The sequence below is a fragment of the Xenopus tropicalis genome, chromosome 4, assembly GCF_000004195.4.
Source record: "Xenopus tropicalis strain Nigerian chromosome 4, UCB_Xtro_10.0, whole genome shotgun sequence".
Classification (NCBI taxonomy): domain Eukaryota; kingdom Metazoa; phylum Chordata; class Amphibia; order Anura; family Pipidae; genus Xenopus; species Xenopus tropicalis.
Window position 1 is genome coordinate 11,394,747 of NC_030680.2, and position 21,181 is coordinate 11,415,927.

Consider the following 21,181-nt stretch of genomic DNA (forward strand, 5'->3'; position numbering starts at 1 on the left):
GGACATACAAATCCTTCTGTCTATGTCCATACAAAACTGCGGTCTCACCATTCGATCTGCTCCATTCAGTTTCGCCGACTCTATGGTTTTCATGCCGGCATCAGCCCAGTATAACCTTTCAGATTCATAGTCAATAGCCAGCCCATTGGGCCAGGTCAGGTTAGAGGAAATGATGACCAGCCGACTAGAGGCATCCATTCCTGCACGTTCTATCTTTGGGTTGGCCCCCCAGTCTGTCCAGTACATGAACCTACCAGGGCAAAGCAAGGATCAAAAAAGGCTGACTTGATTGGTCATAATTTGCATGTATTTCCACTCCTAGAATTGAGCTAATCCATTATTGAAGAAACATTTTTACTGGGAATAGAAATGCATAATTGGGAGTAATAGAGAATACCCAAGACACATCCTACAACCTTGGTGGAAAAGGATATACAAATGTTGGAACCAAGATATATTATTGGCACAAAAGGCCATCATTGGAGGGAAAGGACACATTTATAGTGGGAATTTTGAAAATGTTAGTTCTGCAATAGCTGGAGATGGGTTACAATGGGCCTGAGTGTGGCCAACAAATAAGCTTGAGTGTGACCAGCTACTAAGCTTGAGTGAGGCCAGCTAATGGGCTTGAGTGTGGCCAGCTAATGGGCTTGAGTGTGGCCAGTTAATGGGCTTGAGTGTGGCCAGCTAATAAGCTTGAGTGTGGCCAGCTAATAAGCTTGAGTGTGGCCAGCTAATGGGCTTGAGTGTGGCCAGCTAATGTTCTTGAGTGTGGCCAGCTACTACACTTGAGTGAGGCCAGCTACTAAGCTTGAGTGAGGCCAGCTAATAAGCTTGAGTGTGGCTGGCTAATGGACTTGAGTGTGGCCAGCTAATAAGCTTGAGTGTGGCCAGCTAATAAGCTTGAGTGTGGCCAGCTAATGGGCTTGAGTGTTGCCAGCTAATAAGCTTGAGTGTGGCCAGCTAATGGGCTTGAGTGAGGCCAGCTAATGGGCTTGAGTGAGGACAGCTAATGGGCTTGAGTGAGGCCAGCTAATGGGCTTGAGTGAGGACAGCTAATGGGCATGAGTGAGGACAGCTAATGGGCTTGAGTGAGGCCAGCTAATGGGCTTGAGTGAGGCCAGCTAATGGGCTTGAGTGAGGCCAGCTAATAAGCTTGAGTGAGGCCAGCTAATGGACTTGAGTGAGGCCAGCTAATGGGCTTGAGTGAGGCCAGCTAATGGGCTTGAGTGAGGACAGCTAATGGGCTTGAGTGAGGCCAGCTAATGGGCTTGAGTGAGGCCAGCTAATGGGCTTGAGTGAGGCCAGCTAATGGGCTTGAGTGAGGCCAGCTAATGGGCTTGAGTGAGGCCAGCTAATGGGCTTGAGTGAGGCCAGCTAATGGGCTTGAGTGAGGCCAGCTAGACAGAAACCAATTCTGGGAAATGGCCGTTATTTATCTTTAATTTCACCTAGAAACAATCATTTCAAAAATCTCTCCTCACCCTCCTATAGGGTCCACCACAATGTCTCTTGGTCTGTCCAGATTCTCCCAGATTAAAACGCTCCTCAAGGATCCATCTGTGTTTGACACCTCTATCCGGTCTGTGCCTGGAAAAAAGAATGGAAATGGGTCAGGCCGCCTTCAAAAAAAAAAAAGTATAAATTAATTTGTAGTTTCTATGATAAGCACTGAATGAATCCTGAGAACAGAACTGAACTAGTCCCATCTCATTACATGATATAAGTGGAGATCTGTACAATCTGGCCTTGTCTGGGTCTTTGGATGGTATTGCCACAATCATTTTGTCTCTCTCCCATCCAAAACAGTAAAGGCAGTGGTACACGGGGAGATTATGTGCCTCGCGACAGATCTTCATTATCACGGGTGGGATGGCATACGCGTCTCAGCAATGTCCCACAGCCGCCCAAAGTTCCCTCCGAAGACAATTTCGGGCGACTGCGGGACATCGCAGCAACACGTACATTCTAGCCGGTGGGATGGCATTGCGGGGAGATTAGTCGGCCAGCAAAGATTTGTCGTGAGGCGACTAATCTCCCCGAGGAAAAACCTCCTCCACCGCCAGGTTGAGCTGCCCTAGTAGCAAGTTGATAATTCCTTCCCAGTCATCAGAGATAAAAGAAAAGCAGTTGAGTGGAAAGATTAGAGAGAGGCTATCTGACCAACCAGTGGATGGGAATGATCCATGTTACATAGAAGCTCCTACATAGAAGGATCTACAGCCTCCTTCTCCTTATTTGCGGAGTTCTGAAGGGTTTTCCCAAAGGAACTTCTACCTCATAGAAGGAAACGGTGATTCTATTTCCAACATATACATTGACAACTATCACCAAAGTAGTAGAGCAATCCCAGCACAATGTTTAGATCCCAGTACCTGCATCAGTCCAATACAGTTTATGGGTAACCCAGTCTATGGCCAGGCCTGCTGGGCTTTCCAAACTGGTGTCTATGATGACCTAAAAAGCAAAAAAAGAGCATGTGAAAAAGGATGAACATCTTTTTCCATTCCCAATCAATTGGCAATGTATAACCTAGACACCTAAAGGCAATGTATAACCTAGACACCTAAAGGCAATGTATAACCTAGAGTCCTAAAGGCAATGTATAACCTAGAGTCTTAAAGGCAATGTATAACCTAGACACCTAAAGGCAATGTATAACCTAGACACCTAAAGGCAATGTATGACCTAGACACCTAAAGGCAATGTATAACCTATACACCTAAAGGCAATGTATAACCTATATACCTAAAGCAATGTATAACCTATACACCTAAAGGCAAAGTATAACCTAGACACCTAAAGACAATGCATAACCTAGAAACCTAAAGACAATGTATAACCTAGAAACCTAAAGGCAATGTATAAGCTAGACACCTAGAGGCAATGTATAACCTAGATACCAAAAGCCAATGTATAACCTAGGCACCTAAAGGCAATGTATAACCTAGACACCTAGAATGCCTTCCCTAGTCTTTACTCATATCTTAGTGGCCTAGTAATAAGAATGGATAGAAGCAGAAAATCTACTTGACAGTTATACCTGTATGATGTCTTCTCCTTGTTAGCAATGTAATACAACCTATTCCCTTGTGATTCAAACATGGATGGCCTTGGGAAGATAGGAGGATGTACATCTATCTTTGACTCTAAGCTTTGCCCCAGCCTTACTTTTTGGCAAGGTGCTGTAACAATCATTGGGTCATTACCTCTTGTTCACTCCCATCCCACTTAGCACGGTTAATGGAGTCCGTAGTGATGTCGGTCCAATACATGAGGTCTTCAGTTGCGTCCCAGTCCAGCGCCACAGCGCTACGCACGTCAGACAGGGGGATGACATCGTCGGACAGGTCGTCCGTGTCGAAGCTGATCCTCCGGATGTCCGTCCTTCGAGCAAAAAGCAGGAACTTGTCAAGACCTGATCAAAGGTCAAAGGTCGTCTTAATTCCTTTTGCTTCAAAATGGCACAGGCAGAGCAAAAGTGGGGGAGCATTGCGGGGGGGGGGAGGTTTAATCTAAGATGAACTGTGAATTAAGTCTAACATGCAGCAATGGCTAGATCACAGGGTGTATAGCTCGGATAGTTGGGTGCAGCCACTAGGGGGCGTATAGCTCGGATAGTTGGGTGCAGCCACTAGGGGGTGTATAGCTCGGATAGTTGGGTGCAGCCACTAGGGGGCGTATAGCTCAGATAGTTGGGTGCAGTCACTAGGGGGCGTATAGCTCGGATAGTTGGGTGCAGCCACTAGGGGGCGTATAGCTCGGATAGTTGGGTGCAGCCACGAGGGGGAGTATAGCTCGGATAGTTGGGTGCAGCCACTAGGGGGCGTATAGCTCGGATAGTTGGGTGCAGTCACTAGGTGGCGTATAGCTCGGATAGTTGGGTGCAGCCACTAGGGGGCGTATAGCTCGGATAGTTGGGTGCAGCCACGAGGGGGAGTATAGCTCGGATAGTTGGGTGCAGCCACTAGGGGGTGTATAGCTCGGATAGTTGGGTGCAGTCACTAGGGGGCGTATAGCTCGGATAGTTGGGTGCAGCCACTAGGGGGTGTATAGCTTGGATAGTTGGGTGCAGCCACGAGGGGGTGTATAGCTCGGATAGTTGGGTGCAGTCACTAGGGGGCGTATAGCTCGGATAGTTGGGTGCAGCCACTAGGGGGTGTATAGCTTGGATAGTTGGGTGCAGCCACGAGGGGGTGTATAGCTCGGATAGTTGGGTGCAGCCACTAGGGGGCGTATGGCTCGGATAGTTGGGTGCAGCAACTAGGGGGCGTATAGCTCGGATAGTTGGGTGCAGTCACTAGGGGGCGTATAGCTCGGATAGTTCGGTGCAGCCACTAGGGGGTGTATAGCTTGGATAGTTGGGTGCAGCCACGAGGGGGAGTATAGCTCGGATAGTTGGGTGCAGTCACTAGGGGGCGTATAGCTCGGATAGTTGGGTGCAGCCACTAGGGGGTGTATAGCTCGGATAGTTGGGTGCAGCCACTAGGGGGCGTATAGCTTGGATAGTTGGGTGCAGCCACTAGGGGGTGTATAGCTTGGATAGTTGAGTGCAGCCACTAGGGGGCGTATAGCTTGGATAGTTGGGTGCAGCCACTAGGGGGTGTATAGCTTGGATAGTTGGGTGCAGCCACTAGGGGGCGTATAGCTTGGATAGTTGGGTGCAGCCACTAGGGGGTGTATAGCTCGGATAGTTGAGTGCAGCCACTAGGGGGCGTATAGCTTGGATAGTTGGGTGCAGCCACTAGGGGGTGTATAGCTTGAATAGTTGAGTGCAGCCAATAAGGGGCGTATAGCTTGGATAGTTGGGTGCAGCCACTAGGGGGTGTATAGCTTGAATAGTTGAGTGCAGCCACTAGGGGGCGTATAGCTTGAATAGTTGGGTGCAGCCACATACATACTAAGGGGAGCCACTAGGGGGAGCCAGACAGTAATAATCCCAATATGTCTCCTGGATTTAGATCTGGTACTTACTCTTAGCACAGGTATTAAGGCCAGTCTTTCGGAATCCAGTCGGACAGGCGCAAGAAAAGGTTTGACCACCAGGGAGGCAGAGGTGGGAGCATCCCCCATTATCTACACCACATCGGTTTGCTCCTGGGCAAGGAAAATGGACAGTATATTAATAGTGGGATTCCAATGCATAGACATGATTCCCCACCACCAAAGGCCACATTAGGAACCTCTCCAGTGAATAAGTTAATCCAGTGGGGGGGCAGGTACTTGGTATGGAGAACTACAATTGTGTACTTCTTAATGCTGGGCTGCATTCCTTCCCATAATTAAGAAGAAGGGCTATTTCCTGAGAAGATGGCCAAGCTGTTATTCCATTGGCCTTTATGGGTTAAGAAGGTTGATAAAGCTAAAAAGGTGATTGAAACCTCTTCTCTGGCTCATAGGGATCGATACAATAGGAAAAATTGTGTCACATCAGCTGAGCCCAAGTATTGTCTCTACTTGACCATTGGGAAGAGAGCAGCCCAGGAACAGGAAGTGCAGATTAAATGTTTAGAGCTGGGTTCACATAGGCATTGGGGCTTGTGTCCCAGTGGCTACACAATTGCAGGTGTGGGTCCCTTACCTGTGGGCTGCCGCTGTGGGTGCAGGGTGTGGATATCCATAGGGAAGTGCAGTTTGCTCCGTATCACCTCCTGGTTCTTTCCGGTGAATTTGTTGGCACTGTTGATGCTTTTAGTATGCCAGTCAGTCCAGTAAAGGCTGTCCTCAAACACTGTGATAGCAAATGGGTGCGGGAGCCCTAAAAGGGAAAGGATAGAGATCCCATGACGTTCGAGAGTGTCTGCATAACAAGCCATCTTGGAGATCTAATGGAGACCCAAGTGCAAGTTATAGCTAAACAAGGAACGCTAATTATCTATTTACCTTGACTAATGACAGCTTTGCGATTGGATCCATCCAAGTCGGCCCGCTCAATCACATGGTGCTTGGCATCCACCCAGTAGATGCGGTGTCCAGCATAGTCAATGGTCAAGCCATTGGGCCAGAAAAGGTGCGTGTCGGCAATAACACGGCGGTTGGACCCGTCCATGCTGGAATATTCAATGCGTGGTACGTTACCCCAGTCTGTCCAGTAGATGGTGCTAAACAGAAATAGAAACAGGTTTTAACCAATGACCTGCTTCATCCCTGCGCCGATACCAGTGGAAAATGAGCCCTTATGTGTGCAGAGGGGGGAAACAATTAACTCAATTGTGCGTTTTTATACAAAATTCTGAGTGCTAGCCTCAACACTTTAGTGCACACTAGGGGACATTGCCTGAGAGCTGCCATTAACATACCCCTCCATGGGGTGTAGAGCAATAGCTCTGGGTTTCTCCAGGTTGTTCCACAGGAGGACCTTGCGATGAGAACCATCTAGATTGGAGACTTCAATTCGAGAGGTTCCAGAGTCTGTCCAGAACAGTTTGTCATGGATCCAGTCGATTGCCAGACCCCCTGATTCAGAAACAAAGAAAGGCAATGTCAAAGCAGTTCCCCCCATCCTCTGAGCCAGTTTATAGCACAGGGCTGCCATCAGAAATCACGGGGCCCCTCACAAAAAAATTTTCTGGGCCCCCCTCCCACCAGTACAAAGGACTCACAGATATGAGACATTGGTAGCCAGCAGGGCCCCCCTAATACATTGGTATCCAGCTTTGCCCCCCTTGCCCCAGTACATTGGTAGCCAGCTTTGCCCCCCTTCCCCCAGTACATTGGTAGCCAGCTTTGCCCCCCTTCCCCCAGTACATTGGTAGCCAGCTTTACCCCCCTTCCCCAGTACATTGGTAGCCAGCTGTGCCCCCTTCCCCCAGTACATTGGTAGCCAGCTGTGCCCCCCTTGCCCCAGTACATTGGTAGCCAGCTGTGTCCCCCTTGCCCCAGTACATTGGTAGCCAGCTTTACCCCCCTTCCCCAGTACATTGGTAGCCAGCTGTGCCCCCCTTCCCCCAGTACATTGGTAGCCAGCTGTGCCCCCCTTGCCCCAGTACATTGGTATCCAGCTTTGCCCCCCTTGCCCCAGTACATTGGTAGCCAGCTGTGCCCCCCTTGCCCCAGTACATTGGTAGCCAGCTGTGCCCCCTTGCCCCAGTACATTGGTAGCCAGCTGTGCCCCCCTTGCCCCAGTACATTGGTAGCCAGCTTTGCCCCCCTTGCCCCAGTACATTGGTAGCCAGCTTTGCCCCCCTTGCCCCAGTACATTGGTAGCCAGCTTTGTCCCCCTTGCCCCAGTACATTGGTAGCCAGCTGTGCCCCCCTTGCCCCAGTACATTGGTAGCCAGCTTTGCCCCCCTTGCCCCAGTACATTGGTAGCCAGCTTTGCCCCCCTTGCCCCAGTACATTGGTAGCCAGCTTTGCCCCCCTTGCCCCAGTACATTGGTAGCCAGCTGTGCCCCCCTTGCCCCAGTACATTGGTAGCCAGCTGTGCCCCCCTTGCCCCAGTACATTAGTAGCCAGCTTTGCCCCCCTTGCCCCAGTACATTGGTAGCCAGCTTTGCCCCCCTTGCCCCAGTACATTGGTAGCCAGCTGTGCCCCCATTCCCCCAGTACATTGGTAGCCAGCGTCTTGTTGGTCGGCGGCGTCGGCGGCAGCGGCGGCTTCGCGCTCCTCCGGCGAGGCCCTTCCTGTATGACACCTCGGCGCTTCTGACTGCCGAAAGAAGCCAGGCCCTTTTATAAGGTTGCTCCCTGTGCGTACTGACGTGATGTACGCACGGGGCGCGACCAATAGGATCACCCGCTGACCACCAATGACAGGGCCCGGAATCGATTTAAGGGGGCCCGAGCTACTAAGAAAACTTTAGCACGGCCGGGCCCCCTTTTAAAGTTAAAATCGTCCGGGCCCGGGACAGCTGTACCCCCTGTGCCCCCCTGATGGCGGCCCTGTTATAGCATAACAATATATAATCTCTGCCCTTTCCATCTCCCACACACCTGGACTTTCAAGGCCAGTAGACACGACCTCTTCCACGTTGCTGCCATTGAGATTGGCCCTCATGATACGGTCCAGGGTGACATCAGACCAGAAGACCAGCTCATGCTCATGGTGGAAGTCCAAGGCGATGGCATTTTCCAGGTTATTGAGGAGCAGAGTATACTCCGAGCGATGAGGAAGGACCTGACGGATGTCAATTCGATTGGCAAAGAGTAAAACCGGCTCTGGTCCTAAGTGGAAAAAAAAGAGAACACCCCAAAAAGGTCAAAGAAGGACAAATTTAGGAGCTGCAAGAACAATTCAGCTTCTTCTTGTGGCTATGCAGTCTTAAGATGGGAATACATGGTAAGATCTGCTAAATGAGGGGATATTGGATCCAACACGGTGGGCCAAATTGAGATGATAAATCATTTTTAATCAGTTATCAAATGGGTGCCTGTGGAAACTCATCAGGAGAAGATCAACATCCTGACCCAATGGGATTTTTGACCAGATATCAATTGGGTCAGACCTTCCAAGGCCCCATACATGCACCAGTAAGTTGCTGACTTGGTTTGAAGGACCAAAGTCTTCAGCTTTAATGGCTAGCTTACTTAGGTTGTAGGGTATGGGCTTACTGGTGGGGACTGTAGCCCATAAGGGTAAAGATATATGAGTCTATAAAACACTTCTACTCAGGATATACCACTCATAAATGTATGGAGGCTGCTATATGAGGCAGTATTCATAGGCAAAAAGGTCCAGTACCCCCTGTAATTATGAACAGATGGTCCTCATTTCCAGCAGAAGCAATGAGAAGTGAAAATGAGAATTGATTAGTTCCTTTAAAGCAGTCAACCCCAAACTATGGGACTGTCCATCCCTAGGGAGGCACAGAAATGTGGCAGTGATGCCCAGTCTGAAGAACGGTCAGGGACAGATTTGGGATTTGTGAAGAAAGCCTATTTGCCCCAATCGTTACTCATGGAAACCCAGTCTGAAGGTCAATTAGAGCAAGATTTGGGGTGAACACATCTTAGACTTCCTACATATTCATGGAACCACAGCTGATTCACCAATAATTCCATATGTCTCTAACCTTAAGACCTAAAGAGGTCTTGGCCAAGTGGGGGTTTGAGCCAAATAAGTCTGAAAACCACTGCTTTAAAGAGAACGTTCAAGTTGTGGTAATTTGGAGTAAATACAAATGGAACGAAAATAGATTTCATAACTGCATCCCAGAAGAACCTACCAAGATGCAAAGCTCTGCTGCTCGTGACCTGCCAGTTGGGGTATATTCTAACTGTCATTATTGTTGTCAATGTAAAGGAACTGATATAGCTTTTGGCTCTAGTTTTGGCTAGAGGGACCTCTTAATCCATCAAATTGCATTATACTGATTCCCCGGGCCAGAAACCCAGCTCTTTCACTTTTGTTGGGTACCGGCCCCACACCTAACCACGAAGAAGACCGCCACCTAGAAGCAGATAAAACAAGAACATCCCTGGTTTGGGGTATCTTACCAAGGGCTTTGCAGCTTCGCTTGTCCGGCCGTAATTGGTATCCGGCTTCGCACCAACACTGGAATCCACCCTGGGAGTTGCTGCAGCCTTGGCTACAGTAGCCTTCCTCAGCACACTCATCCACATCTGAAAGGACAAGTCATGTTGGTGATTATAAATCTTAGCCAAAAACAAGCAATAAATAAATGATCCGCTAAACATCTGCACTAAGAATAGCTTTATCTGCAGAGCGACATGGGAGGCACAAAGCCTCCTGGGAGTAAGTATGTTAGTGGCTCACCCTGGCAAGTTCTCCCATCATCCCTCAGCCGGTATCCTGTCTGGCACGTGCACTGCACAAGTCCTCGCACCGTCTGGCACTTCTGCTCACAGCCTCCATTTTGGTGGTTGCAGTTTTCCTCTCCGGTGCGTGGCCCTGACAAAGGAGGGTGAGAGTTGAATTTTGGAAGAGGGGGGATATATTTAGTGGGTGCTGTAGGAATAGGGACTGGGGTTTACTTACGGCAGTTTTGATGGGGGCTCTCGTCGCTGCCGTCCCCACAGTCGTTTACCCCATTGCAGAGTTTCCGTTGCCCGATGCAGCGTCCATTACTGCACAGAAACTGGTCCTGCGCACACTGGGGGGAGCCTTATAGGTAAAGAAAGCAACATGGATTACACAACAGGACATACCCCATTCCTGTTCCCCTCGCCCTACTCTTGCTCTTATATAGAACCCCAATATATCACTGGGCATCACTGCAGCCAAGCTGGACCCTCCAGGATGACCTCTGGTTTATCCTTATTCTGAGAATCCTCAGGACTCTCTTTCACACACTTTCCCAGGAGCAGCTGGCTTCCTTTCAAAGATAGGTTTATGGCCGTTTGAGGATCAGCTGGCCTCTAGGTCATGCTGTTTGAGGAGCAGCTGGCCATTGCACCCTCTGAACATAGCCAGCCTCGCGTCTCCATAAGGCAGCTGGGCCCTTGTTCGTGTCCTTCAGTTAACTTTTTGGTCAGTTCCATTTAAGGATTAGCCGGCCTTGCATGGTCGTGCCATTGCTGGTCTATCTCCGTGTTGCACCCCAAGAAGAGCAGCTGCCCTCTTGTTTGTGCCCTTTCTAGGATAATCTGCCTTTTCTCTGTTGCCCCCTTTGGAAACAGCTGGCCTCTACTTCATGCCCTTTTAGAGGATTAGCCGGCCCCTCTCTTCCTCCCTCTATTACCTGCTTCCTTAAGTCATTATTGGTCCATCATTGTCCAGGTCCATCCGCCCCAGTCACATTAACCCCCCGGTACCTCCATTCTGCATCTCTTGCCCCACTTACCAGTTTTCTCACAGCCTCTCTCATCGCTGTTATCCGAGCAGTCGTCCTCCCCATCGCAGCGCCATGAAAGTCGGACGCAGCGACCCGAACTGCAGCGGAACTGGTCGGAGGTACAGACGGAAGTTGCTGGAATAAAGCAAATGCAGATTGACCTCCCGTACATTAAACTGATACTCTATGGGTGATCCCACCACAAACACCAATAGCTGGGAAGCCACAGGTCACCCCTAAATCCCACTCTATTTGACCTGTGTGCTAATTAGATAAACTAAAGGCTTACTGCAGTTCTTCTCATCCGATTGGTCGTCGCAGTCAGAGTCACCGTCACAGCGCCACCCAGAGTTAATACATAAGCCACTGTTGCACATGAATTCTCCAGACCTGCAGGGTTGGTGGGAGGCTAAAAGGAGTAAAAAAAATAGTTCAATAAGATGTATTTATATAAAGCAACATTCAGCATAACCCTGCCCTGGGGAACCCTCCCAATTGCACCATAGGCACAACCCCTGCCTTGGCTAAGTGGATCCTATCTGTTACCAGCGCCGGATTTCTAAATGACGCGCCCCGAGGCCGCCCCAATTCGGCGCCCCCTACCGCCCCCACCCGCCGTGCGAGCGCGCATGCGCAAACCACCTCCTCCTTCCCTGCCACCGCGCTAACGCGCATGCGCCAAAGTTAAAACTCCCATACGGAGCAGTGGGGAGAGGTCCCCATTGCTCCGTATGGGAGCAAAATTTTAAAAATTTGCGTGCGGCGGGGAGGCATGCCGCCCCTATGTTTATGCCGCCCTAGGCCCGGGCCTTTGTGGCCTCGCCACAAATCCGGGCCTGCAGACAGCGCCGGATTTCTAAATGACGCGCCCCGAGGCCGCCCCAATTCGGCGCCCCCTACCGCCCCCACCCGCCGTGCGAGCGCGCATGCGCAAACCACCTCCTCCTTCCCTGCCGCCGCGCTAACGCGCATGAGCATGCGCCAAAGTTGAAACTCCCATACGGAGCAGTGGGGAGAGGTCCCCATTGCTCCGTATGGGAGCAAAATTTTAAAAATTTGCGTGCGGCGGGGCGGCATGCCGCCCCTATGTTTATGCCGCCCTAGGCCCGGGCCTTTGTGGCCTCGCCACAAATCCGGGCCTGTCTGTTACAGAACTCTGATTCTCTGTACTTCCTACTCCTGGGCTGCTCTCTTTCCACTGGTCAGGCAGGGGCGGAGCTTGGTTCTGACAGAAGTCAATCAATGTCTTTTTTTTTCCAATTTATCACTAACTCAGGTTAAAAGAACTTGAGCCACTAGAGGGAGCACTTTGATCCATTAAACTGCTTTGTCATTCTTCTGGCCAACTGAGATTAAACCAATAGAAAAATCCAGTGGAGCTGCTGGCATGAGGCAAATTAAGGGAAAAATATATATTTGTAACAGAGTTAAGGTAACAGAATCACTTACAGCAGTCCGACTCGTCAGACCAGTCGCCGCAGTCGTCATCACCGTCACAGTGATAAATATCCAGAATGCAGCGTCCATAGGCGCACTGAAACTCCTCCACACTGCAGCTTGGGGCAGGAACGTCAGAGGCTGTGTGAGACAGGGCAAGGAGGGGTGAGACACAAGAACAATACTACCGAAAATAGCTAGAAACTCAGCCATAAAGCAGGGCAGGACAGCTGCTTACAATGGGGGGATCAGATAGGATCTGTGCCACTGTGACAGAATGCTCTGTTATACAGATAGCTAGAATCTCAGCCATAAAGCAGGGCAGGACTGCTGCTTACAATGGGGGGGATCAGATAGGATCTGTGCCACTGTGACAGAATGCTCTGTTATACAGATAGCTAGAATCTCAGCCATAAAGCAGGGCAGGACTGCTGCTTACAATGGGGGGATCAGATAGGATCTGTGCCACTGTGACAGAATGCTCTGTTATACAGATAGCTAGAATCTCAGCCATAAAGCAGGGCAGGACTGCTGCTTACAATGGGGGGATCAGATAGGATCTGTGCCACTGTGACAGAATGCTCTGTTATACAGATAGCTAGAATCTCAGCCATAAAGCAGGGCAGGACTGCTGCTTACAATGGGGGGATCAGATAGGATCTGTGCCACTGTGACAGAATGCTCTGTTAAACAGATAGCTAGAATCTCAGCCATAAAGCAGGGCAGGACTGCTGCTTACAATGGGGGGATCAGATAGGATCTGTGCCACTGTGACAGAATGCTCTGTTAAACAGATAGCTAGAATCTCAGCCATAAAGCAGGGCAGGACTGCTGCTTACAATGGGGGGGGATCAGATAGGATCTGTGCCACTGTGACAGAATGCTCTGTTATACATGTAGGGATCCATAGGGTTAACTAGTCCCTATGGCTTTAAACCCTGCAGCTTCCTGGTTTTGTGCTGTTACTGGGCAAAGACCCCTGTATCAGTTTTGAGTTCAGATGTGTGATTATTGGTTCACAGGGAGACCACTCCCTTGCCACTCTGATATAGTGTTTAGCAGGGGGGTGGGTCTGCCTCTTTGGCTGCCTGTGTTCACAGGGGAAGGAGCACTGTGCTGGAGGCAAAGGAACTAGGCCCCCAGTAAAGCCATGTGCCCCAGAGTGTGTCAGTCACTCTGGTGAAGTCGGGGACAGGGACCCCGTGAATGAGGACCAGTTAGAGAGCAAGTTTTGTGGAGCACTTTCTAGGAAAGTGAGATAGTGAGGGAAGAGAGCACGAGCAGTTTGGCTCAGAGGAAAGTAGCTGTGGGAGTACCTTCCAGACAGGCACTGTGCCTTAGTGTAGGGCCACGGTTTAGACCTAGGAGGCAGGTAGATTGAACCCTGATCCAAAGTTGCCGTGGGGCCTGAGGAGTGTGGTATCCAGCTAGCTGTTCCACAGAGTGAGCAACTGAACCGGTGGCACTGATCCTGCCCAGGCTCAAGGGGAGTTGGAGGAGCGGGTGTGCACCCTCTCTGTGCTGTCCTCAGTGACTGCTATGCTAACTGATGTGTGTGAGTATATTGTATAACCCTGCAAGTTACTTGTCTCTGACAATAAACCAGTTCTACTGTTAAACTGCAAGAACCTTCTGGCGCCCATTTGTTATTCTGCACTGCACACAGCTACAGTGGGTTGTAGTTGCACTACACCATAGCTCCGTTTGGTTACTCCCACATAGCGAAGGCCCATCCTGAAGGACTGAGTCACGTGTACCCCATGCTCAAGGCCTATCTAGCCGTGCTGTTGGCTTGTTACAGCCAAGAAAGGGTTACATACAGATAGCTAGAATCTCAGCCATAAAGCAGGGCAGGACTGCTGCTTGCTAAGTTCTGGTGGGCCAGCACCTAAATACAGAGGGGCAATAATACTCACGGCACGACTCCTCGTCAGATCCATCCTTACAGTCAGTGTCTCCGTCACAGAACCAGTGCTCAGCGATGCAGCTCCCGTCGGCACAGCCAAACTCCTTCTCTGAGCATTTCCTCATATCTGCGGATAAAATGCGGCAGTCAGAGCCAGCAGTCACCTGGAACTGCCAATAAACTACAGGGGAGACATATGGACTAACCCAATAGTGACTGACACTTTAACTTTTTTCCAGATAGATTCCATTTTGTCAGTATTTGGATTATGCCCTTTAAAGGGGCTCATTTAGTGCTAAATTGTTGACCATACACACCTGGATTTGTAAGAATTTCTAAACCCAGCAGGGGCGGAGCAAGGGGTGTGGTCAGTATATTATAGGCGTGGTCACGAGTGTGAAATGGGCGTGGAACCAGGATTCTGTTTACATGTCAGTAGTGAGTATCCCAAACCTGACCAATGACTCTCAAGCCTGATCACTTCTGCTTCTTTTTGGTGGAGATCAGCTTATTTTACTGCACCTCAACCTTTTCCCCCCCAAAATGAGTCTGTACCCCCAATCTGCCAGAAACTCCACCCAATTCCCAGCTAGACCCACCCCTTTGGTGGTCCCCAATTAGGGACTGTTCTGTCAATGTCAGGACCACCAGGACATATCCACAGACATTAGCGAATGTGTTTTGGCCAATGACAATGTTGGGGTCTCATTGCAGCCAATAGCACAGGAAGTAGTTCCTACCGCACTGCTCGTCGCTGTTGTCTCCGCAGTCATTGTCCCCATCGCAGTGCCACAGGCTTCGGATACAGTATCCATTCTGGCACGAGAACTCGTCCTCCTCACATTCCCGGGGTGCTGCAGGCAGCGCACAGAGAGGTCACAATAAGCAGGTAATACCCTGTATATTAGTGCTGTGAACTCCTGAGTGCCCAGCCTGAGTCTCAGAGGGCCACAGCATTACCCCAGAAGCTTAAACTTACATACATCTATGTACTCTCTTGTTTAACACCAGACCAATAAATAGGATTGTTTTGAAAATGTATTCTTCCTTAAGCACCAATGGAGCTCTGTTAAAACAAACCCCTCCTGTTTCAGCCTAGTAGTGGTTCATTATACAAATAACGTATCTGTGGTCTGGTTATTTTACCATCTTCTTATACTCAAACAGTGACTTGGAAGAACCAGGAATGGTTAATTTCCTAACATTTCCTATTTTACCAAATTCTGATACTGAAACAGTGACTTGGAAGAACCAGGAAGTGGTTAATTTCCTAACATTTCCTATTTTACCAATTTCTCATACTCAAACAGTGACTTGGAAGAACCAGGAAGTGGTTAATTTCCTAACATTTCCTATTTTACCAAATTCTGATACTGAAACAGTGACTTGGAAGAACCAGGAAGTGGTTAATTTCCTAACATTTCCTATTTTACCAACTTCTCATACTCAAACAGTGACTTGGAAGAACCAGGAAGTGGTTAATTTCCTAACATTTCCTATTTTACCAACTTCTCATACTCAAACAGTGACTTGAAAGAACCAGGAAGTGGTTAATTTCCTAACATTTCCTATTTTTCCAACTTCTCATACTCAAACAGTGACTTGGAAGAACCAGGAAGTGGTTAATTTCCTAACATTTCCTATTTTACCAACTTCTCATACTCAAACAGTGACTTGAAAGAACCAGGAAGTGGGTTATTTCGTAACATTTCCTATTTTACCAACTTCTCATACTGAAACAGTGACTTGAAAGAACCAGAAAGTGGTTAATTTCCCAACATTTGCTATTTTACCAACTTTTCATACTCAAACAGTGACTCAAAAGAACCAGGAAGTGATTTATTTCCTAACATTTCCTCTTTTACCAATTTCTCATAGGGTGCTTAAAGGGTTACACACGATAAATGTAAACAAGGCACCTGGGCCAGATGGAATACACCCTCGGGTACTGAGAGAGCTAGGGGCAGAATTGCAGTGGCCCTTGTTTCTGATATTCTCAGACTCTCTTTCATCAGGTATGGTACCTAGGGATTGGAAGAAGGCGAATGTCATTCCCATATTTAAAAAGGGAGTAAGATCTCAGCCTGGCAATTATAGGCCTGTAAGTTTGACATCCGTGGTGGGCAAGTTATTTGAAGGCTTGTTAAGGGATCACATTCAAAATTATGTAGTGGAGAATGGCATTATGGGTAGGAATCAGCATGGCTTTATGAAGGACAGGTCATGTCAGACCAATTTAATTGCTTTTTATGATGAGGTAAGTAAGAAGCTGGACAGTGGGGATGCAGTAGATATCATCTATTTGGATTTTGCCAAAGCATTTGATACCGTTCCCCACAAACGACTGCTTTCTAAGCTAAGGTCTATTGGTCTTAGTGAAGCCGTTTGCACATGGATAGAAAACTGGCTACAGGATCGGGTACAGAGGGTGGTTGTTAATGGCACATTCTCTACTTGGAATAAGGTTCTCAGTGGGGTCCCTCAGGGTTCTGTACTGGGTCCACTTTTGTTTAATTTGTTCATAAATGACTTAGGGGAGGGTATTATGAGTAATGTATCAGTGTTTGCAGATGACACAAAACTCTGCAGACCAGTCAATTCTATCCAGGATGTGACATCCCTGCAGCAGGATCTTGGCCAACTGGCAATCTGGGCAGCTAAGTGGCAGATGAGATTTAATGTGGATAAATGTAAGGTCATGCACCTGGGATGTAAAAACATGCAAGCCCCGTATACCCTTAATGGGACTGCACTAGGCAAATCCCTAATGGAGAAGGACCTTGGAGTCCTTGTAGATAATAAACTTGGCTGTAGCAAGCAATGCCAGGCAGCAGCTGCAAGGGCAAACAGGGTTTTGAGCTGTATTAAAAGGGGTATAGATTCACGGGAGGAGGGGGTTATTCTTCCCCTTTACAGAGCGCTGGTAAGGCCCCATCTAGAATATGCTGTTCAGTTTTGGTCTCCAGTGCTCAAACGGGACATTATTGAGTTAGAGAGGGTCCAGAGAAGGGCAACTAAGCTGGTAAAGGGTATGGGAAGTCTCAGTTATGGGGAAAGACTGGCCAAGTTGGGTCTGTTTACACTGGAGAAGAGGCGCTTAAGAGGTGACATGATAACTATGTATAAATATATAAGGGGATCATATAATAACCTTTCTAATGTTTTATTTACCAGTAGGTCCTTCCAACGGACACGAGGGCACCCACTCCGTTTAGAAGAAGGGAGGTTCCATTTAAATATTCGGAAAGGATTTTTTACAGTGAGAGCTGTGAAGTTCTGGAATTCCCTCCCCGAATCAGTCGTGCTGGCTGATACATTATATAACTTTAAGAAGGGGCTGGATGGATTCTTAGCAAGTGAGGGAATACAGGGGTATGGGGGATAGCTCTTAGTACAAGTTGCCCCAGGGACTGGTCCGATTGCCATCTTGGAGTCAGGAAGGAATTTTTTCCCCTCTGCGGCAAATTAGAGAGGCTTCAGATGGGGTTTTTTTGCCTTCCTCTGGATCAACTAGTAGTTAGGCAGGTTATATATAGGCATTATGGTTGAACTTGATGGAGGTATGTCTTTTTTCAACCCAACTTACTATGTTACTATGTTACTCAAACAGTGATTTGAAAGGACCCAGAAGTGGTTTATTTCCTAGCATTATTTTATTTTACAAACTTCTGATACTCGAACAGTGGTTTATTCCCTAACATTTCCTCTTTTACCAACTTCTCATACTCAGTGACTCGAAAGAACCAGGAAGTGGTTCATTTCCTAACAGGAAATGGTTTCATTTTCTTGTTTAGTGCAAGAAATAACAAAAGGCTAGAGGTTGCTACTATTCATTCCCAAGCCTGCTGGAAACTTACGACAGTCCTGTTCATCGGAATCGTCCTCGCAGTCGTTGTCGCCGTCGCAGACCCAGGAGCGGCGGATGCACTTTCCATTGTCGCAGTGGAAATCCAGTGGGGAGCAGGTAGGCAGCACTGCGGGGAGAGCCAGGGTTATACTTGTATCAGTCACTGATGCCAGGCATAAGCAACCTCTCCTCTCCAGATGCTGAACTACATATCCCAGCATTCCCCCCACCCCCAACAGCTGAAGGCTACCCATAAGTAAACCCAGAGAGACACCCTGATTCATCCCATAACCGAGACTTACTGCAGCCATCTTCATCGCTGTGGTCCCCACAGTCATTGTCGCCATCGCACTGCCACTGCGCAGGAATACACGTGCACTCCCCAAACGCACTGACTGCGCACGTGAAGTGGTTGCGCCCACAGGAGCATTCAGGAGAGCTGGAGACCCCTGATAGAGGAAACAAAGGGGAAATAAAGAACTTTTTATAACCTGCATGCTTTGTATAGGGAAATAAAGGCAAAATGTATTTTATGAACAGAAGAGGAATTCCTATCAATAATAATAAACACCAGCCTCCAAAGACTGAGCCTCGTTTAATTGGCTCCACAGATTAACTCATGACCCGTGTCCCTTTCTTCTTCTTCTTTGTTTTTGTTCCCCCCCCCCCCAGCCCCTAATTCACTAATCAGCAGCCTCTCTGAGCATCTTCTAAGTGACGGCAATAATGAGATACAGAGGAGATAACACGGGGCATAAAGGGCAGCACATGTGGCTTGAGTTTGGGAGATGTCAGCCCAACTAAAAGCTCTCGCCGTTATGCCTAGCAGATGCCTCCGCTGCTCAGATTTCAGTTGCTGTACATTACTGTATAGTATTGGGCATTGCTGGGCATCACTGTGTACTGCTGGGCATCACTGTGTATTGCTGGGCATCACTGTGTACTGCTGGGCATCACTGTGTATTGCTGGGCATCACTGTGTACTGCTGGGCATCACTGTGTATTGCTGGGCATCACTGTGTATTGCTGGGCATTGCTGGGCATCACTGTGTACTGCTGGGCATTGCTGAGCATAACTGGGCATTGCTGGGCATCACTGGAAATAACTGGGAATTACTGGGCATCATTTTGCAGTAGTGGTTTTGAACAGTTCACAAGCTGAGTCACAAATGACTGATTTATTCCCCCTCGAGTACAAAGATTATTTATTGCACCATTTTTATATGTTTTTATACAAACTGGTATATATATATATATATATATGGCACCAGGTACATTCCCTACAGCACTAGGTTTCCTACAAATGACAAAATAAAAGTCAGAATATGATTGGTTGCTATGAGCAACTGCTGATTGTCTCAGCCCGTCTCCCATGCCCAGGCCTATCAGTACTGTAGCTATGTCTAATACCGTCTGTGCTGCCTTCCTTTATACAGGGAATTCCCTATTATACACAGAGGCCACAGAGGCCACAGTCATTTGCGCTCTGCGTCCACAGGGCCTGAGAGTTATAGTTTAGCAACCACTTTGGTATATATGATATTGGGCCCACTATCCATTTAGGACATCACCAGCCTTTATACAAACAATCGGATAACTGGGCCCGGAGCTGCCATGTACAGCCCTGTCCTGTAACAAAGTCTCCAGGAAAAATCCTTAACTATTTTCCTTTTTCAGAAGTCGCCACCCACATTCCATATGAAATCCCAACTGACAGTGACCCACTTCACTTACCCCCAGTCCCCTGCCCTTATCAGACACTGCCCCCTCCCCCCACAAGCGCACACACATGTATTGTTCCTGCAGGACAATGTCCCCTTTATAGTCTGCCTTTCCCCCAGCCTCTGGTGCTGCCACACGGAAGGGACACGGCCGCCGTATGGGCAACACAGGGTAAATTATTCCTACTCCCAGGTAAAGCGGCCTGCTGGTACCGACCCGATATAAAAAGCTGACATAGAACAGTTTAGGGAGCTGACTTTATATTGTTAGGAATAAATATCAGATAGGATCTGTGCCACTGTGACAGAATGCTCTGTTATACAGATAGCTAGAATCTCAGCCATAAAGCAGGGCAGGACTGCTGCTTACAATGGGGGGGGGGGGGATCAGATAGGATCTGTGCCACTGTGACAGAATGCTCTGTTATACAGATAGCTAGAATCTCAGCCATAAAGCAGGGCAGGACTGCTGCTTACAATGGGGGGATCAGATAGGATCTGTGCCACTGTGACAGAATGCTCTGTTATACAGATAGCTAGAATCTCAGCCATAAAGCAGGGCAGGACTGCTGCTTACAATGGGGGGATCAGATAGGATCTGTGCCACTGTGACAGAATGCTCTGTTATACAGATAGCTAGAATCTCAGCTATAAAGCAGGGCAGGACTGCTGCTTACAATGGGGGGATCAGGTAGGATCTGTGCCACTGTGACAGAATGCTCTGTTATACAGATAGCTAGAATCTCAGCTATAAAGCAGGGCAGGACTGCTGCTTACAATGGGGGGATCAGATAGGATCTGTGCCACTGTGACAGAATGCTCTGTTATACAGATAGCTAGAATCTCAGCCATAAAGCAGGGCAGGACTGCTGCTTACAATGGGGGGATCAGATAGGATCTGTGCCACTGTGACAGAATTCTCTGTTATACAGATAGCTAGAATCTCAGCCATAAAGCAGGGCAGGACTGCTGCTTTGTGATAGAATGGGAGGAAGCTGCAAGCACAAAAGTGACTGGAAAACTAGCCATATATTCACTGATAAAATCACTATAAATCAAGTGAACCCCAGGCAGCAGCCCAAGTCACAGCATACTATGTTTGCCAATCACATTATTAAACCCTATGGGCTTGTTCTGTCAGCATTATGGGCTGATCCACTCCACACCTTCAGAAATGAATGTTTATCAGACTAGATTAAAGGGCACCTGGGGAGGGAGGGGCACACAAACCAAATTGCAGCAGCACGCCCCTTCCAGTAATGCCAGTTTAGCACAAGCATGTAATGGCAGCAGTGGGGGCGCTTCAAAATAGCCCAATACATGGGCAATATCATAGGACATGGAAGAGAGCACTATGTTTGCTGGGAATCACCAGTTTTGGACATTCTATCTTTGGATCCAATATACGTTCATAGGAAAAAATCTGTGTGTGTATGGCCATCTTAAATCAGAGTCAGTAGACCTCGTTGATGACAGCAGGTCAAGAGACAGTAGGGCAGGATAGTAATAGCAGGGCAAGAGGGAAACAATAGGTCTA

At 48.4% G+C, this 21,181-nt stretch overlaps 1 protein-coding gene across 1 annotated transcript in view; it reads right to left on the bottom strand.

Annotated features, from left to right (window-relative positions):
- Positions 1-21,181, bottom strand: part of lrp4 (LDL receptor related protein 4) — a 59,234-nt gene that overhangs the window by 10,516 nt on the left and 27,537 nt on the right. Inside the window, exons 2-20 of the mRNA XM_031900724.1 lie at positions 18,226-18,513; positions 17,934-18,050; positions 14,817-14,930; positions 14,087-14,203; positions 12,183-12,311; positions 11,023-11,142; positions 10,743-10,868; positions 9,938-10,063; positions 9,716-9,850; positions 9,436-9,561; positions 7,933-8,163; positions 6,300-6,456; positions 5,884-6,101; positions 5,582-5,758; positions 4,975-5,097; positions 3,210-3,418; positions 2,376-2,457; positions 1,485-1,590; positions 49-250 (exon numbers count right to left, since the gene is read on the bottom strand). Coding sequence (XP_031756584.1) covers positions 49-250; positions 1,485-1,590; positions 2,376-2,457; positions 3,210-3,418; positions 4,975-5,097; positions 5,582-5,758; positions 5,884-6,101; positions 6,300-6,456; positions 7,933-8,163; positions 9,436-9,561; positions 9,716-9,850; positions 9,938-10,063; positions 10,743-10,868; positions 11,023-11,142; positions 12,183-12,311; positions 14,087-14,203; positions 14,817-14,930; positions 17,934-18,050; positions 18,226-18,513 — 2,903 coding nt within the window. The remainder of the gene's footprint in view (positions 1-48; positions 251-1,484; positions 1,591-2,375; positions 2,458-3,209; positions 3,419-4,974; positions 5,098-5,581; positions 5,759-5,883; positions 6,102-6,299; positions 6,457-7,932; positions 8,164-9,435; positions 9,562-9,715; positions 9,851-9,937; positions 10,064-10,742; positions 10,869-11,022; positions 11,143-12,182; positions 12,312-14,086; positions 14,204-14,816; positions 14,931-17,933; positions 18,051-18,225; positions 18,514-21,181) is intronic.